The sequence below is a fragment of the Anticarsia gemmatalis genome, chromosome Z, assembly GCF_050436995.1.
Source record: "Anticarsia gemmatalis isolate Benzon Research Colony breed Stoneville strain chromosome Z, ilAntGemm2 primary, whole genome shotgun sequence".
Classification (NCBI taxonomy): Eukaryota; Metazoa; Arthropoda; class Insecta; order Lepidoptera; family Erebidae; genus Anticarsia; species Anticarsia gemmatalis.
Genome location: NC_134776.1, coordinates 5,750,438 through 5,770,819, shown reverse-complemented (window position 1 = coordinate 5,770,819; position 20,382 = coordinate 5,750,438). Strand labels below are relative to the sequence as shown.

The 20,382-nt window shown below is 34.7% G+C and overlaps 2 protein-coding genes across 13 annotated transcripts in view; one reads left to right on the top strand and one right to left on the bottom strand.

Annotated features, from left to right (window-relative positions):
• Window positions 1-20,382, bottom strand: part of LOC142986186 (coiled-coil domain-containing protein AGAP005037) — a 387,196-nt gene that overhangs the window by 75,456 nt on the left and 291,358 nt on the right. The gene's annotated exons all lie outside the window — the stretch shown is intronic.
• Window positions 1-20,382, top strand: part of b6 (pentraxin-related protein b6) — a 60,953-nt gene that overhangs the window by 33,241 nt on the left and 7,330 nt on the right. The window contains exons 3-4 of the mRNA XM_076134526.1: window positions 16-272; window positions 5,335-5,455. Of these exons, the coding sequence (XP_075990641.1) occupies window positions 16-272; window positions 5,335-5,455 (378 nt within the window). The remainder of the gene's footprint in view (window positions 1-15; window positions 273-5,334; window positions 5,456-20,382) is intronic.

Sequence of the window (20,382 nt, the reverse complement as noted above, 5' to 3'; positions counted from 1 at the left end):
CTCATCTATCCACAGGCCGCAACTGAAAATCGTGAACCGTCGTCCTATTCAGTCATCGCAGTACGTGTCTCCGAACAAGATAAGCCTATTCAACCCCAACCCGAGCCCGATGACTGACACCTGCAGTGTCTACAAGGTCTCCATGAATCAAGAGCTGTTCTACCAGTACGTGGAGTACGAGAGAGACTTGCCCGACCTCAAAGAGTTCACGCTTTGTATGTGGAAGAAGTTCCATAACCACTCCAATGATCATCCCCTGTTTTCTTATTCGGGTAAGTACTCTTTATTCTATTTAAGTATTTTTTGGAAACGTTCGACTCCAAATATGATTTATTTAGAAATTATTTAAGAATGGTGAGATTAGTTTTGGTCTTCATATCACTTCGGTGAAGATAAAAATACCTACAGCATGTATCTATAAATTATATTATTAAAGTAGCGTAATATTGAGGCTACAGTTAACATAAGAATAGAAACGTATGCAGCATAACATCTAAAAAGTGGAGACAAATTTGGTCCTATTCAATAATAATATATGTTTTTAATATTGTTTATTGGAAATTGAGAAAAATAGCATAGCTCGTGTATACTCAAAGCATAGCGAAGCCTTTCACAGTCCATAAGGCAGCTTTGAAGCCTTTAGGCATTGATAAAAGAGTAAAAACGTTCACCTAGTTTATACGCTTGTTACGGCGGCGAGCGGCGGTTCATTTGATTTCTGGACACTCTGGCGTGCCTAATACACTTATAGGACGGCCATGCAAAATATTGTGGCTTCACCTTGTTTGTACGCAAACCAGCTTTAACACCTGACTTTGTTTGAGAGGAATAAATGGGTCAGCTTTCATAGAATGTACATTTTTGTTGCTGAAATTTTTATTTGGTTAGCTTTGAATACGCTTTTTCCCTGTATGATAAAACAAAAAAAAATAACAGGCGTAGAATCCTTTTCTGTCATTTAATTGCGTAACAACGCATGTTCAATGAAAAATCATACCATTACAGTAACCAATTTAACCGTAACATTGGAATGTCAAGGATAATCCGGAACATTCCAACCGTAAGGGTCCGAATTCGGAGATATTCACAAATGACTGAACCCGTTGATGAATCAGCCCACGTACCAAAAATGTTAGGATTCCGCACAATCACACGTGTATGTATATCCTAAACAAATATTCTAATGTAAATATCCTTCGAATATTGTGAAGAAATATCTATTTTCTGAGAAATATTGAGAAAGAACTTATCTTACGGTTTGTCGCAGTGGAGTAACTTTGAACTATTCAATCGTTTTAGCCAATTAATAAACTAAATAATGGGCTAAATTCCTTCACAATAAACTGAATATATAGACTGACTATGATCATATAGATTTTATATGTATCAAGAAACCTTCCGAATAGGAAGTGAGCTTCCGCTCTTAAAGCCACTATACAGCTAACAGGAGATACTATGCAAATAACGCTCTAGTCTATAATTAAATACAAAATCGAACCTATTTTTATCCCTTTGGTAGATAAAGGTCTTATAGTCTACGAATCTGCTCAATCAAGGAATAAGTCGAATTCAGGAATCTACCTAATCCCGAAAAAGAGCTTTTTTTGTTTAGTCTGATGACGATCCAAGCTTTAAGCCGAATTCAATAAAATAATATAGACAAAAATAATTTTAAGTCGCATTATATTCGGTTGCTTATTATTTATGTTGAAACAAAAGCCGTTTGCTCGGCTTCCAAGTCAACAAAGGCTTCCAAAGACCTTTTTCTAAAATAACTTTTCTAGGAATATGACAATGTTAGTTTCTGTTATAATCTAATTCGGAAACGCTTGTTAAACTCCTTTGTAACATTGCCTTGGTTCTGTCAACATACAGTGCAACGATTATAATTTGTGCAACGGCATAATTACTTATTGTGTTATAGCGTTTTTCAATTATTTGAAGCAAAGCGCGTGAGCAATTAGGTCGGAGATTACGATAGTGATACGACGCATTTTTATTGTACAAGTGTTTTATATGCGGTCCTGTATGACAAATTGTATGGATGTCCGAAATACAGAATTGGTAAAGGGTCTTCAACGCGAAGAGAAGTTTTAAGATTTACGATTCCTTAGACCTGCCAGGCGTTTTTATATTATGTGTATAAACCGCAAAAATTTAAAAACTTTCATTGTATGGATATGAATGAGGCATCGGAAGTTTGTGAAAATCATACCGAGTAACGTTATGTATGTAAGTAGTATGTACTAAGAAGTTAGTTTTAGCTCCTCCTCATCCGTCTCCATTAGATGTGTAAGCCACATTCAGGTAGACTAACTTCTATGAGAATAGTAAGATTGATGCCCGATTTACTTGACTACATACTTATAATATTCGAATTGTTTTATGTTCCTTTAAACAGGGACTTCAGAAACTATAAACTTTCTAGCAGATTTTTGTATTATAAGGCGTTTCGTATTATTAATTTCGACTTATAAGTCAGTATTTTAGAAAAAAATAATTGGCATTGGTTCTTCAACTACCTCAATGCCAGGAATTATCTGAATCCATTCTGAGGTTTGATCATCAAAGCGTAACAGACATACTATCGTATTTTTATAACGGAATCAAAGAAATGAACCAAATAAATATCAAATAGATTTCACGGTATAGCACCTTAAAAACACAGATTTCTAAACATAAATTCAGTAATTAATATTATAATCAGATGACACTTATTAATTAAGGGTCAAACACTTTACTAAATCAGGTCGCGTGAAAGTTCATAATGGACCTCTTCAAAAATGTCGTAATGATTTCCATAATTATGCTGCTATTAGTAATTTTATTCTATGAACGAATGCATTAACTTCTTGCTAGACTCTTCCGGCGACATCAGACGCAGGAAGAATGTGTTTGTAATCAACTCTAGCTCATAAATACGGCTTTAAATCTTGCTTACATAATTGTCTAGTGTAAGAACGAAATGAGTCCAAATAAATATAATTGTGTTGCACAATAAGATAGATAAATGCAATAGGAACTTAGCTTAAATCTCATTGAACACTAATATCTTCTTTCTAAGAAATGTTTTAATTAATAAGTCTATGAAAATTTGAGCATCTCAGTAAGACTTAAGGGTCAGTTTCACGTCTTATAAATTTCATTTCTTTTATTAATATTCCGCAAAAACTGTCTTTCGGTTAAGCTAATTAATACTTATCCGGGAGTACTGGAAATGGTAAAACAAATAAAATATATAAGATTTGTTACGTGTTTATTAAATCGTTCTAATATTTCGAATTGCCTATAAGGTTTAAAATGATACGTGTGTAGGTATTGCTCAATCTAGTGTCAAAGTTCAATCTGTATTCCTTTGAGTCGGTTACACGAGTAAATTAGATTAACGGCAGCTGACCGTTATACGAAGATTGACACTCATCGTAACTCAATCAAGACCGTTTTGTAATATGACGTAAGTCTGTTTACTTTGTAAGTTCATCTATAACTATTTATGAACTAAATATATACTTATAGGCAGTCTGCTTTAAATGATTCTAGCATTCACCAAATCTTCTAAGTCAATAACTCGCACTTCAGCAGTGTGGTGGACTTAATACCAAACTCATTCCTCATTCGGAGAGGGTAAATGTAACCTTAACATAATAACATTTCAATAAATACGCAGCAATCCTATTATAAGATTTCTGGAAACTAAAAACTACAAGTTTTATTTTGTGGCTAGAAAATGACCGTTATAATTGTTAGTGCAAACCAGAAAGTATATTAGTAAAAAACTATTTTATTCATTTAACGGATAGCTAGAACTCAGACAACAACAGCAAGACTATATGTTGCTAATTAGGTATGCAATATTATCCCAACAAAACTGTATGAAAATTAATATAACCGAAGCTAAATAAACACTGGAGGAAAGATAGTTTATGAAACGTACAGTTTATTAAAACAGTTTGTGGGTTTAGCGCATTTTGTTGCAGGTCAGTAATTGGACAAATTGGAGGTTGAATATTTAGAGGGACTTTATTAAGTCCCACGAGAACTGAGCGTTGTTTTGTCGCTAGCACACGTGCCAAGTAGCATACAAATACGATATTTCTAGAAGACAACACTGCATTGACGGGTGCATAATAAGGCGCTTAGTGTTCGAGGAGCTTTGTTTTCAGAGATTTTACGTTACTTTCAAATTGTTTTCTGCGGTAAGAAGATTGTGAAAAGAAAATGTGGTACATAAAGTAATATAAATGAAAAATAAATTTATTATAATGGCGATTTCTTTAACTACGCATAGGCGTGATATTATGTGCTTATAATAATATAAATGTTCATATTTGCGGGACTATTTTTGGAATCAAGAGATAATGTTTTTTTAAGTCAGTTTTCAATGGCTCTAAAAAATTAAACCCTCTTATAATATTGGCGTGTTTGTTTGATCACAGTACAGATATGATTAAAACGTCCGAATAGGTTTCACTAAACAATCTGGGTACAAAGTCAACATTCTTAGTTCATAGGGCGTTCGGATTTAGATGAACAATGCAAATGTCTTGAGTTCTCGAGTCTCTGTGAAACGAGGCAAAGCTCGAAATAGTCTGTCAAGTGACTGTGGTCGAGATTATCTTGTTGCGCCTTCATTTGTTCGTCACGTATGAAGAAACCCACAAATCATACAGTAGCCCAATTCTCGACAGCCGGTACTCTCGACTATCAAAAGTTCGACATTTAAATGTACTGCCAAAATAGTTTCTACGACGCTTGTTAGAGGAGCTTATCAGATTTTCATACAAAATTTCTCGATAGCTAGCCAGCTGTCGGTAGTCAATAATAGAGAATTGAGCTACATAATCGCGCTACAGATTATAAGAAGAAAAAACTCATTATGAGTAGTCAAAGCGATGGATAATGGATTAAACGGATTAGAATAGTCCATTAGCATTATGGCTTAATTAATGTCGTATTATAGTTTTACGTTAAGACGCATTTGCTTATCAATTATTTGATTTATTTATGTGAAAGTTTTGGTATAAGAATCTATAAAAGCTAATTCGAACGCTGCCTAAAATGTTTTTTGAGATAGATATTTTTGACCATGACTAACAAGTGACATTGAGGTTTTCCCACAATTCTATTGAACTCCGAGGGGTCTACGCTTAAAGACTGAAATTAATTTTTGAAGCACGCTTATTTGTAACTCGTATGTTTGTTCACACTACAAGAACTTATGCTCAGCTCATGCTCCATCATAGACCTACCATTATAAAGAAAAATGTCTAGGTATACTTATTAGTCCTTTGTTTCCTTCAATTTTAAACTAATTCTCAACAATATTGTTTATAGTTGGAGATAATCCCAAGGAGATATCGGCGTGGATATCGAACACCGAAGAAGCGAGCTACTTCAGCATGGCCGTACATGGCCAGACCTTCTTCAGGCTAAACTATCCCTTGAAACTCAACACGTAAGTACCATATTCCTTTTAAATCTCGCCAAGACTCCTCAACAGACTTGCAGAATAAACTTTGCTCTTATTTTGACTTTGCATGTTCATAAACAACTTGTTAAGTTTCTGCTCAAATTTTTAATGTTTTATGCGAAAATATTGTTTACAAGCTTTAACCATTTGAATATAAGTGAAACGTTCACACATGCAAAAGAAACATTTATATAATGTTTGCAAAACCAAAACGTAAATTAAGTCCGGAACTCGCAGTTGGCTAGCTTGGCCCAAACCTTCCCTCAAATCGGAAAGAGACCCTTTCCCAGCAGTGGGACTGTAAGGGTTTCAATTGTAGGTCTATATACCGCTGTACAAAAAACTCATAAACAGTAGTAGAAATTAAGTCAATCTTCTTTCATCCGAAATCTCACATGGAAATTGAATTCCCATTTCCAACTGAAACTACCGAACTGATTTTAAACGTAATTTACTTATAAAGTTTACAGATTATTAAAAAGCCAATATGAGATTTCAAAAGTTCAATTCGCAGAATGATTTATGACCGAGGCTACCTCTCCGGTTGGGAAGTCATTCGATCCTTAATTGAAGTGCAATTACTATTTGTTCTTTGTTTCGTTACTGCTATGAAACATTCAACAGAGCGAGAAGGAGAGAAGTAAAACAGATTTCCCGGCCACCTTTAAACGATATTCATAATTTACTTGTTATTTGCAAATCGATACGAGTACACAAAGAATAATTGAACAGATAATTATGGATACGAAATAAAGTTTTCCATTTTAAATGCTTCGCTGAAATGAACCTTCCAAACAAAATCAGTAAAAGAAAAATCGTATTACAGTATAGGTCTCAACGGAAACGCGGTAGCGAACTTTCGATGTTATTGCGTCGTCTTTGTGTAGAAATAGCATGTAGATAGAAGCCCAAAAACGACCGATACCCAGGTATACGAAACAGAGCTTTAGTATTAGAAAGTTCTTTTTATAAACTCTATCTCTGTCTATCTAACTCTATATCTGCTTGATATTCAACGGTCATGGCCAAGCAATCTTCTGATCAAAAAAATCAGCCAAACAAAGTCACAATTAGTTAAACGCTAAAAAACAAAACAATAATGCAATAAGGCCCACAAGATTTCTACCGTGTCGCCATCATATTAGAACACACGTCAAACGGCACGCTCTGTTTGCTGCAACACATTTGAACTCATTAACCATTTACGCACTGACAGCTGTCAGTTTGACGCCTATGTACAAGTGAAGTTAGGAATCCGTACGCCAATTAGAGAGCTATAATAATTGGTCAGCGATACTACAACATGCCAGATGTTCGCACACTGAAAGTCTTGTGGGACGTGACCATGTCGTTTATAAATTGATTAATTTGCATCTGATAGTGTAAGACGCGGTAAGACCAGTCAAACCTCTCGGAGCGAAAAATAAACTAAAGAAAAAAGAAAGAAATATAATATGCCTCAAATTTCAGCGCCTGTCTTGTGGATACCTTAACTCATATTACGTTAAAGTCAAAGGGAAACTTGCAACAGTTTATGAGTGCGACTTCATACGATGTTAGTTGGTGAAAGTTTGCGGCGATGCGGGTGGGACGCTCACATCCTTCGCCTGTTCAATTAAACTATATTTCTTGTAGTTTTAGACACGTAATTTGTAGGACTAATGCGCATGTAGAAAATGCATTTCGAAGTTTAAATAAGGCTCTTTGAGACAGTTGGCGAATGTCAATGTCAACTTTCAATTGGATATACTTATGAAAATGTATTAAAATTTGAAGTACGCTATCTTGTTTCTCGCAAGCGCTATTTCTTACGAAGGTATTAGGTATTAAGGGAATTTCGAATGAATTAAAACCTAATTTTGGTGATAAATTTTTTTTTGGTTATGAATTGGAAATTGGTGAAGCTGCTAGCAGTTCAAAAGAGTCGACATAAAATAACTAGCATACCTACGAATAAATTAGCGATATGCCATTTATTTAAAAAGAAAATAAAGAATATTTACAATTATATAAGGATAGCTAAAATTAGTATCAAACCTCACACAACGCCTTCAAGTGTACTAAGACGACAAGACAAATCGAAGTTAGTCAGCTAGCTACAGCTCGAAGATGCTATGAAATCGTTCAAGAGCTTTGCTTTCTGCTAGTTTCGCACTTGCTGCGCCTCAAGCTCCTTGTTAAGGAATCGGACGACCGGAAACTCTCCAGACCGCACTGCAAGATTTCCGCGAAAATTGCTCAGCTTATATTATTTTAGATACGAAGCGTGAATTTCCGGTACAATTGTAGCCTTCGTATTTAACATTTGACGTTTCAAATTGGCTGTCATATTTAGTTCTATTTCAGTACGATGAAGGCGCTGCTTAAAGTATCATATCAATAGTGACCTAAGACATAACAAATTCAAATGGAATGTGCGATGTACGCAGAATGCTGAAAACAACCTCGAGTGAACATACCTATCCTACGTCGACTAAGATTTTAATTTGTGTATTTGTAACAAAAAACACTCTAAGTAAAAGAAATATAGTGCGATCCATCCAACTCTATATAAAATTAATGTAACTTACTGCTTATAGTTCAAATTAACGTCAATAATATAAAATTGTATAACTCTATAGAAAAATTCTATTGGACATCTCTGATACAGAAACCTATTCAATCTAACAATATCTGATGATTGAGTAAAACAGCTGTCATTATAATCAAACTACTGAAAGAGAGCAATTGACTCAACAAGCTTATAACTTCTAGGAATGAATGAACTAAAAAAGATAACGTCGAGCAATTTTGATAAGAAAAAAGAAATACGGATACAGCAGTTGCCATGTCAATACAATGACGTAATAAGTCCAGTGCTCGATTGCAAAACGGAACCGAGAATACTAGTGCCACCTGTAGAACAATTTTACTGTCTTACACCTAATTGTGGTTTTTGTAGGTTTAACAAATTGTCTAAGTTTGCGAAGTCCTTCAGACTAGAAAATGTGTAACACGAAGAAGAAATGACTGGTGTAAATAGGAGGGTTGTACTATTTGTGTCATCATATTGTGTCGTGAGGTGAAAATGTCCACATGATAATAACAAAAGTCCATCAAACCTAAATACAACTCTGCAATTATCTATAAATAAAACTAGCTTTACCTTAGATGAATAAACAAAAGCGTGCGAGTTTCCTAATGAATCCTTTAAAGCGAAACCGACATCCGATATCTTATTTAGATTCTACCTCCTATTTCGGATTTAGGTGACATACATTCGTATTCGAATGAGTAACTAATTCAGTGGGTATCAAAGACGTTTTCTCAATGCCTTAACGTGAAATACTATAGTCCAACAACTTAGAAGAGACTTTTGTATACAAGATTCGCGCCTCACTGTAGTATACAATATTGAGAATTTAGAACATCAGTGCCGGTGGCCTTATTAATACAGGTACTTCACTTTGAAAATACCCAGATTTTTTTAATCAAAATCTAGATAAATCATCCATACTAAGGCTCTTTACTAAGTTGTCGGGCTATAATGTTGTATTTAGATTTTCTCTATGCATTAACTTGATACGCTAATGTTGTATACATTCACAACTGTGGACTGTGGTCACTCAGTTTCATTTTGGTTCATTCTGTAAATATATTTCAACAGTGTATAGTTCAACGCATCTCAGTTAGAATCTTATTCAAATGTTTCTCTTGAAGTAATGTATTAATTAGCTTTGGGGATTATGTAAGAGGTGACGACATTAAACTATGTATGTTATGGTGTCAGATGATTAATTGTTGGTTATAATGTATTGCACCATAGAAATTAATAAACACCAGCTTAATAGCGCCCAATAGCTACTCAAAGGTCTCTTCCATGAAGATCCAATTTTTTTCGATCCCGAACTATTCCAAGGTTTACATTTTTATTGAACTTCAATATCGGTCCACCAGAAGGCAAAGTAACTTTGCAAAAATGATTGGTAGTCAATATCAAAGCGTTTGCCTTGTACAGTACACAGTGAATGTTTTAACAAGTCAGTCGTTTTATGAACTCTTTGTGCTTGCTTTGTGGCCAAACTCAGTCACTGCACAGGGAACTTTCAAGAGGAAATCAAAGTTAGGTTTGCGTGCTGGCTCCATTATGATGATGATGTATGCTCTATTGTATTTAATTGTCGATGATTTTACTATTTTAAAAAACACTTACTAGCACTTTTTGCGTATCTACAATTCACGTTATTGTGCACCGACCATACGACCTCACAAGTAATGGCAGCGACAGTCTTAACTTTCGTGCAACAAACTTCGGACAACAAATAAAAAACCATAGGCTTGTAAAAATCAATCCATCATAAAACACGTTTACAGTAAAATTATGCAACAAACTTCCCTAAACACCATCATTTATTCCCAAAAAAAATACAGAAGTCGACGAATTTTTTGGGCGTTTCGCAAACATTTTGATACCGAACGAGCGTAGCGTATCCTTTGTACTGTACCTCGTTATACGTTACAATAACTACAAATATTATTCGAGCTCAAAGCTAAGTATCATTGAAGGCACAATGTTCCTGTCATATCAACGGTCGCCATTCATACCACATTTCGCTACGAGTAACTACAAGCCCTGTTTTATAATACAATGCACGACACTATAACATATTGCGCGTGTATCTATTCCCTACGGCAATTCGGCGGTTATAGGTCATAGGTATATTGCGCTATAAATTAATATTTAGTAATATTGGTTAGGAGATATTGGGATGTGTAAACGCGGAGAAAATTGATGAGGTTTGGCAAAGTTATTACAGCAGACAAGACAAACATTGATAAACAAAAAAATAATAGTTCATTTTGTCAGTACCCGCGAACAATCTTTCAATAACCAAACTTCAATGAGAGATAAGACGTACGACAGTTGAGTTTCTTTTCAACGAAGCATTACTTTTCAATAATAGCGAGAATATCCAACCACGTTGCACGTGGTCGATATTACTAAAACTTTTCCATCTATCTCTAGCTTCAAACGCAAAATATCCCGACTATCTAAAACTTAGATTTCCGATACGAAGTCGGCTTCCTATCTTCTGTTCAATTGATTGGTAAAATCAATTCTATTGCGCTCCTAAATTCAAGATTTCTGTCAGCGGTTCATAGTAACAAGGCGGTGTCTTTGAAACTTGGGAACTATCCTTAACAACTAGTAATTTGATTGTGGCGTTACCTAGTTTGTTGGTGCGTTCGTTTTAGTGTTTGTGCAAATGGAGAGTTTCTAATCAATTGGGTTGACATGTCACATGTCTTGTGCATGTACTATTGCAATTGTAGGCTTTGGAATAAATGTCAGATATATTATTAGATTTTGACAGCGGTTTTCTTACATTTGCAGTCACTGGCGAGTATGTTTAAAGTTATAGGGCACCAATTCATTAGTCGTGAAGCTGACCGTACATCATATTTGTTATCAAAGCTTTGTTCCAACTAGATGGGCTGTAAGTGATGTGGTCTTGAGTCCGAGACGTCGACGGACTATCTTGTTATCTGTTCAGTAAACTTCACTGGCGGCGAATATCAGATATTGTACTAAGTTAATTGCATGAAGCTCGCACCATTCTGCATGTGATTGCACTTGATTGATTCAAATTGTTCTATTAATATTGGGGAACATCTTCGCCTTGAATGTGTATTAACAAATTTGCTGCTCGTCAGCTGAGTCAAAAATTCATTATAATTTTTGACTATTCATTATACATATATTAATTATATTTTTTAGTTATATTCTCACTTCTGAGAAAAGTTCTTGATGTATTTACTCAATAACAAAAATCTCAAGAAACTTTTATAAATCGTGCCATATTTCTAGTTTGCATAACTTTGATAAATAGTTGAAAATAATTCATGATTGCGATATTCCTCGTGCCTTCAAAAGGTTAGATGAGAATGACATACTTTTGTAACATACACGTCACAATATAGATGCCTTTACGAACCGAAATAGTGAAGAACTATGTTATTTATGGAATAGGGGGCTAGATTGTTACCATAATAATTATAATCGGTACGTAATCCAACCCGGCTAGTACTATAGGCTAAAAACTTAGCTTCAATAGCCTGAGCTCGCACGATTTATCTAGATTATAATTAAGATTTCTGTGTGTTTCTAAAATAAAGTAACTGTATCATACAGCCCACTGTCAGCCAATAACCAACTTCATTCTGAATTTTGTGCGTCTACGCCGGCTGCGAACCTAGTATGCAAGGTTCTCTATTAAATTGTAGGACTGTATTGAGAATATACTTTAGAGTAGTTTGATAGTACAATCTTTTGCAAAGTATAATCAACCATGCGCAATATAACCATGGCTGTCCAGCTACAGTTCAACGTTAGTTCGATACCACTATAGAATTACCCACTAGCTAGTAGCTTCATTAGTCGTAAGAACATTGACGTCGGCTCAAACACGGGTGAATATCAGACACGGTAAATGTACGCTCAGCCGGCTAATCCTCATGGCACGAAATGTTTGAGTAAGATGTAAAGGTCGATCGTATAATTAAACCGGGAGTTTAGGCTATGTAGTGTCCGGAATTTGTTTGTTGAGCACGCGGCTGATTTGTTAACCGATGGTTTGAAGGCAAGAATTAGTGCCGAAAAGTACTTACTAAAAGAAAAGCAGTCCCTAAAATAAACTTTGAAGAAGGAAATCTATGCTAAGGAGTGAGCCTATAACCAAAACTTTTTATCACGAAGCAAAAAAGTAAATCATTTGGCGACGTCTTATGTAAAAGTACAACCTTCATTTCGTTCGCAATAATGGCTGTTTGTCTAGTCCAACGGGAAAAAGTGTGATTTTATGTATGAATGTAATAATTGCTCTCTAAAAATACACTAACCAAAAGAAGAAGAAATTGTACAATAAAAGCGAAACTTCCATCATAAAAGGGCAAGAGCCATAATTTATCAGTTAATAAGCAATTTTGGCAACAGTCACGTGCTACACAAATTAATGTATGCACAAGATGAACACACTGAGATAATAAGTTCCGCGTCGAACGTAAACCTGTTCTCAAGTAGGTCATTTTTACTACGACTTACAACGTAACTTATGTAACTGTTGGACAATATTGAGATAATGAGGTTTTTATTTGACATTCATTTTAATAGTAAAACACTTTCGTCGGTCATTCTTCAATTTGAAGTTGAAAGTGAAATGTTTGATTGGTAATTATGGTATGGCACCGCACACGGTTTAGACAAAAGCTACCTTTACATTAAAAGCCTCTCTACAAAACTCCGCTACATTCGAACCCCACCCCATTTCATTTGTTTGGTGAACTAAATTTTAAATTAGTGCGAAAGTAAGTTGCCTAAAAGATCAGATTCCGGTTCAGAAAAGTACAGATGCAAAAACTCGAAACAAAATACTTTAACAGCAGCATTCACCACCGGGATTCACAATTAAAAGTTCAATCAATCAATCAACTGTTGCAATCCACAGCTGGAAATAGGTGTTTCCCAATCTAAACCCACTCGCTTCTCCGTCAAATCAAATCTTATTTAGGTCAAATATTGACACCTGTAATTGTCAGAGTTTCTGTAATAAATTTACCACCATTTCGTAAAAGGCCACCTAGGACGTCAATTTCCGTGCCAATAAAGTGCTAACACGTTAAGGAAATCCTTCGAAGTTGGGATTGAATGGTAAACGGTTACAATCTTTTTCATTAAATGGTACTAAGATTAGAATCACACCTTATACTTTCGGGAGTACAATATGCTCCCTGCTATGGCAAGATGTCGAGATATTTTAACGGAAAATTGAGCTGCTCTGTATAAATTTTTCAAGTGATTTCACGATACGCGAAACTTTTGATACAAAAGAGACTCGACAGTATCCAAAGTTCAGGATCGCGCTAGAATGTTCTCGTAGCTGCTATAACTTTTATCTTCAAGATAAATAAAGTGCAAAATCACTGTCTCTCACAGAGCTTGGAAAATGATGTCTTGTTTTCAGCATACCGGTGCTGCATTTTTAACCTTTGAGTAGAACAGAGTAAAACTGCATACATAATTTTGTTTGTGTCGCCTCAGGATCAAAAGCTTCGAAGCAATTAACGGAAAAATATTATGCACCGTCACGCTTTTGTTCTTAGTTCATAAACCCGTATTTTGTTTGTTAATGAAAAACGGAACTACCCGTATTGAGTTGACCACTCTTACTTAGTCCAACCACGATGTAAATGCTTCACACCAAATTAAATCATATTTGCACAATGAGAGCTTCAAGAGTACTTTTATAGTGGACATAATACAGTGGAAATATTTTACGTTATGAATCATCATTTTTGTGGTCAGTAGTCAACCTTGTACTAGTTATGCAAGTCTAAAAACCGTTTTATTCAACCATCAGGTCTACGATACTTTCTAGATGTCGCTTGCTAAAACAAGGAACAACAACTTAGGTTACGTAGATTGTTACTTATAACAATATCAATATTGTGTCCAACAATTACAGTAGGTACTTTCATTAAAAGCTCTACAACACCACAGAATATGCTATTTAAAATCAACGGTATTTAATATCGCCGCTGGCGACTCGCACTCTCAAAATAACGTTTTTGCACAATATGTAATACTCCACATTCGCTGGAAAGTCCTTTGTAGCGAACTCATTATTAAATAAGTACTTATTTTATTTGCAACGGTGTATGGGACTTCTGTTGACGGCGCTTTGTCGAGCTGTCATAGTCTAACTGCGATATTCTCGGTAACACGTCTAAGTTTGTTGTTTATGATTGGCGTAAAGTGTAATTGAATAAGGCTTTGCACGCACACCTATTAAATCTAATTGACATAATGGGGATGCATTTGCCATCAATATTCGTTATAAAAATTGAAATAGTAATTGCAAATAAAGTCTACATTTCATAGAACGGAAATTAAAATCAAGAAAGACTTTTCAAAGAGTAAATTTACTTGCTGTTCGGTGCAAAGGGCAATCTAGCTACTGCTAAAATTAAAAAATAATGGTGTTTTGAGTTAATTATTGTCGGTTCCGTCGTTTTTGCATTAGGGGTACTGTAACCACTTTTAGATCAAGATTGGTCTAAAAGAAAACATTTCAAATGGTAAAATCATTTTTTTAAATTTTACATGATTAAAGATGGGTTTCAATAAATGTTGTAGTAATCACGAGATTTTGGCCACAATTCGGTTGTGCCATTGACTATGTTAGGCTAAGTAAACTAACTTTTTTTTTGCTATCACGCTAATGGTATTACTACCAAATTGTGACTTTTAACAAACCTAATATTGTAAGGCCACGAAAAAGAATTACAGTCAGGATTTTCTAATTCGATTAAGGATCCCTGATAATTGCAGCGAACTATAAAAGAAAGAAGGAAAATCCCTTTGACTTACAGTCAGGTGGTGGCTTGTGGAAAAAACGGATTTCAACTGCATTTGACTGGCCAGATGGCAATTTCAAGTTCTAGGTGATAATAAAACTAGGAAGAAACTTTGAAAGAGCGAGATTTTTTCCATCAAGATAATTCTTAATTGACAATTTCTGTGAAGCTGAGGTTTTACGACTACTGTTTTATTTGTGTCGTGTGGGAATGGACAGAAAGTAGTTATTAAGTAATTTCGTATAATAAATTGTGTGCGCGCAATTATAAACATGTATTTTTACACATAAGATGGAATTGGTACAACAATCACAGTAATAATGTATCATTGATAATAATAAAGATTATTAAGACCCTAAAAATTATATTATAGTCACTTGAAATAATATTGGTACTTTATTCCAAGTGTAAGATAAATTAGACTTTCATACAAAAGAGTAACAGCAAGTCCCGAATAGCTTTCTGCAGGGAATTTAGGGAATGTCTTTGGACAGTACTGGTTGATAAGAAAAAAAAAAGCTATGACGCAATTGTCACGCGGATGTATTCAAACTAAAGATTAAAGTAACGAGACAGTTTATAAATTAAAACAACATAATGCCTTTATAATTATTGAGGAACAGATTAAGAAATTAGAACACGGGCGCGTCTACGACATTGTTCCTACGATTTCATTGTTCTACAACTGTCATATGCGATATAAATCTGTGTTGTCTTTATAAACTGTCATTCAAATTATCACGTACATTAACAGTATATGTATATTACACATGCAGTAGACCGAAGGGACTTCATGAATAATGTACGAACGCAAGCAGGTTAATGTTTACACAAACCAATCTGATGTTTTCTCATCGTGATTTTGCTGTAGGTACGAAAAGTCGGGATGGAAAAATTGTGCCTGCTATTACTCGTTCGTAGAAAATATTCTAGTGCTTTGGTTTGATGAGTACCTCTTCTGAATTTGGTTCTGATTATGAGGTCCCGGGTTCGGGGTCGGTTGATTTCCGTATGGTGCAAAGTATTATCGACCCTTTCGATTTTAATAGAATGTTTCTGAACCCGTAGTTTCGTCTTGTAGTAACATTGTAAATAGGGAAACGTGTGTGTAATTCATGCACCTCAACCTACCTATTCGGGTGTAACAGGCGTGATGTTATTAATGTAAAGTCATAGACAAGCGGTAGATACGGTTTGTCATATGTAGTAATAGTTCGGTCATCTAGAACGTAGCATTCGCACGTGTCCTCTTTGTTAAATATCATTGATCGAATGACATGTGTACGGTTTTAAGCTACCCTACCTTTTGCTATGTACATTGTACAGTAGTAAACCAACACGTGTTCCAATATTAAAACAATAATATTTGAGAGGAAATTTTAATATAAACGCGTACTTCTATTTTATTAAAAACAAAGCAAAGCGACGTGCCCGGTAAATGGTAATAGCGTCGCCTCCTATTACATCGGACTAACAACGCTAATGGCAAAACGCGTGTGTTCTGCAAACACCTCTGACTAAATCTTTGGGTATAACACGCGTTATATTATGTATGTTAAAAACAAAGCAGTCTTAAAGTTGTTACGAATAATACACGGAAAGAGTGGCTGAATTTTGAAGATCCTCAAAAACGTTATTAAATTGCATAAACATAGCTATCTACTTTTTAATACACGATGATCATTATAAAAGCTTGTATTACGAGTGTAACGAAACAACAGTCGCTAATTTACCGGAATCAGTGCAATATATCAAATTGACATTCATGACATAACAATGGCGTCTACGCACGACAGTTTCTTTTTTTCTAGAGTAGCAATGGCGGCGTACGTAATATGCGTAAGAACTTTCTAATAGTCATTCACTCAGACACTTTTAGTTTTATCTAACGGTGAGACCGCAGTTGATTGCTATAACCGTAATAAACATTATGTGTAACAACTTCTATTATGTTTTAAACTTTTGTCCCGCGGTCATATTTGTTCGAACTCCTAAGATTTCAATTTGGAACTGTCATTTGTTAATATCATTGATACTATTTTTTTTAATCTCATGACCGATGAGTACCGTAAAACGGGGTGAATAGAATTCGCGGGGTGAATAGAAAAAAAATCAGGAAAGTTTTCAAGCCCAATGTTTGAGTACTCCTCGTTTAAGAATTTTGTTCAAATTTGAAATGATTACACGTCGATATTACTTCTCTGCGGTGTCATAATTGTTTAAATGTTTAAATTGATATTTATACCCAAAAAATTGCTTCAAAGTCAACCGTCCTCGAATGCCTTAATGGTCCATACATTTTTTTCAAAACTTTGGATTTAAAGTGGAATTTCTTTTCTAATGAGTTGTTTGGAGTGTTTATCTCTTTAGGTGTATATTTATCTATAAAGATACAATATTGTTAACTGAAAAAACGTTTTAAAACACAATTTTTCCATTCACCCCTTTGGTCGTTTCGATTCACCCCTATCGCTGGGTGAATAGAAATTGACCATTTTTTTAATGAAATATCGTAAAACTATGCATATTTTTGGACAAATATGGTTTTAACTCTTTCTTCATGGCGCCGGACATGATATAAAACAACCTGACAATAAAAATAACAAGTTATTCGCTACAAATTTTTAGGACAAAGTTGAAAATTGTTTCTATTCACCCCGTTTTACGGTACTTATGTTCAAATGTGGACTTGTCAATTTTATTATATTTTTAAACAATTGACGTCCAACATACTTTTTCAAAGAGGATTTAGGATTTTTAACAGTAGTATATTTTCCTCTATACATGAGTGTTATGTCAGACGGTAGTTTTTAAGCACCCATCAGCGGTCTCGTCCAGGTGCACTCAACTTTATCGCGAGAAAAGCGTAGAAGCTCATAGAGGCAAATAGATTATGGAATTCAGCTTATATATCGAATTATGATGTAAAAGTCGACGTGACGTTCACTCCCTTTGAAGTGCAGGCTTGGCAGCAAAAAATCGGACGGCAATGCAAATATCGGTTAATTTAATCTTTCCGTGGATAAATTGATTTTAAATACAAACAGGGGACATAACGCTGACAAGTAAAAAGCTGTTTGTCGAAATAGTTCTAGTCACAACTCTCAGGTAACAAGTGGTTTGATAGCTGCTGTTTCAGTACTAACAGTCCTTATTTATATTATTACTGTGCGAAATTAAATCACGTCAATTCTGTCGTTTGTAGATACCTCCGGCGGGATCCAAGCTGACAGCGGGAGTAATAAAACTTACTGTGTAGAAATCTTTTGCTTACGTTCTGGAAAATTCAAACAAAGCATAGCGCAGTCATTTATTCTTTCCTCGCGGACATTCTATTCGATTACTCTCATATATCCGGTTCAATATACACGTATTTTTGTACGTCACAATAATTTATCCGTGTGTTTCGTCAACGGTCTGGATTCCAATCAAGTATTGGTGCGCCTACGATTGTTCTAGAACTCTTTATTCTAGAACATTGAGAAATTCGAATCTGCAATAATTCCAGCACGATTTTTCAACGAATAAATAAATTGTAATCAATACTACCGTGTACTATCCCCGTTTTATTTCGTGGAGAAATAAAATTTTCTTTTTGCTTTATTACATTTCAAAATGGTCTGCGTTATTTGAATGTACGAAATTTCAAACTGCTCTGCAATATTTTGGATTTTCGATTGCATTTACAGGAATTCCTGAATGAAATTTCATGTATGTTTGATGAAATGATACCAAGGTTGAACAGTGTAAGAATGAGCGTTTATTGCACAATTCTTACTAAATTCCTAGAACATCGAATTTGAAACATTTTACACGATATAACTAAATAAGATGACCTCGTAGATGAAAAGGTAGCTGTTTATGAAATATATGTTGTATATCTAAGATACATAATTGATAAGCCAAAAGAGCGAGCAAGGTCCGTTCTTTATCTCAAATTGAAAAAAAAATAAGAACTATCAAACAACAATTTTTTTTTGTAAAATTACATAATATCTGAGAATTTTATAATAATGAGCCCACGTGTTTGTACTATAAACATGAATAAAGTACGAATTCCTATATAAAAAAATTATGAGTGCGCCAAAAACATTTATTGACAACCTTAAGGTAGTGAAGCCGATTCTTTGAAGTCGGTATTTTATGTCCATTCGGTATGCTTGTGTATGTAGTATATTTAACTAGTATATTAGTTCATTGTTAAAGTTACAATCACCTTCATTCCAAATGAAAAGTTAACAAACATTAAAACAACGGAACACGAACGTCACATTTTGGTAACATACTAACAAAGTTATTTAGCATATTCGACGTAAGTTAAACATATACGAGGGGCAACAAGCTTGCAGTATTAACTAATGCATTTAGTAGATGACATCGAGAAGTTTGCAGGTGTGCCCACAATACGTATTGTTGTTCCGCCACAGTTTGGACAATATGTTTGGACAAAGTTATTAATAATTTAACTAAGGATTCGGACTGGGTTAATTAAATTGTAGTGTAACAGGAGATAGTTCTAGCCTTGTTTTAGTAACCTACAAATTTTGGATATTGATGTTTGTACAGCAAAAAAATGCCTTTTTTTTGCTTTAACCCTAACCATTTAAGCCAAGATTCATATTTCGGTTTATATACTGTAAAACTTTTGGTCTGTATAACGATTCCCGATCACAAGTATTTATTTTTTTACTGAATATGACGTCAACCAACACAAATGATGATTCGTGTTTTTTCATTACTAATTTCGCCGAAACAGGTTCCAAGTGATAGTGAAATTTTGAAAAAAAAACACTGTCAATTCCACATTGAATATGTATCACACATGCATTTTTTGGTAACTACAATTTTTCGATTCGACTACTGTCAATCACAAGACGAAAAAATTCATGCATTCAGAAATTGAAATATTGTGACTGCGTAACTCTTGAATGACACACGGAACTAATTTTTCACTCCAATTTTAGAGATGGAAAGTAATGAACTCAGGCAGTGCTAGTTAATACGTGACCATAATTTTAGTCCGACAAACCGCAGAAAGAGCATTAAAATAACCTCAAACTATGAAGTTCTAGTTTTTGCCCGCAATTCTTTACACGTGGATTCCAAATTATCATTTTATTAGGCAAACTTTTAGACTTATATATAAAAAATGTAAGCACGGATACTATTAAAATATGTTTACGTAAGTTGAGGGTTCATGTATAAATAATTTGACAGGTTATCTGTAATACGCAGTGACGCGAGTTCCACGCGAAATATTTCAAGTGTCAAAGTACATTAACGAATATAGGGTGAAGACCCGAAACATGATTTCTAAAAGCTAAGGGTTTAACGTCAACGATTTTTAATCGCCGGTATCGAAGTAGCAAGCAAATAAAACTTAGTTTCTTAAAGATAATATTGAACTGCCTCTGTGGCGCATTCAGTAATGCATCCGACGGCTGATCATTATGCAGGTTATGCAAAGCTTTTCTAATTGATATTAGAATATTTCTTGAGGGTAGCCCGAAATTTGCTTA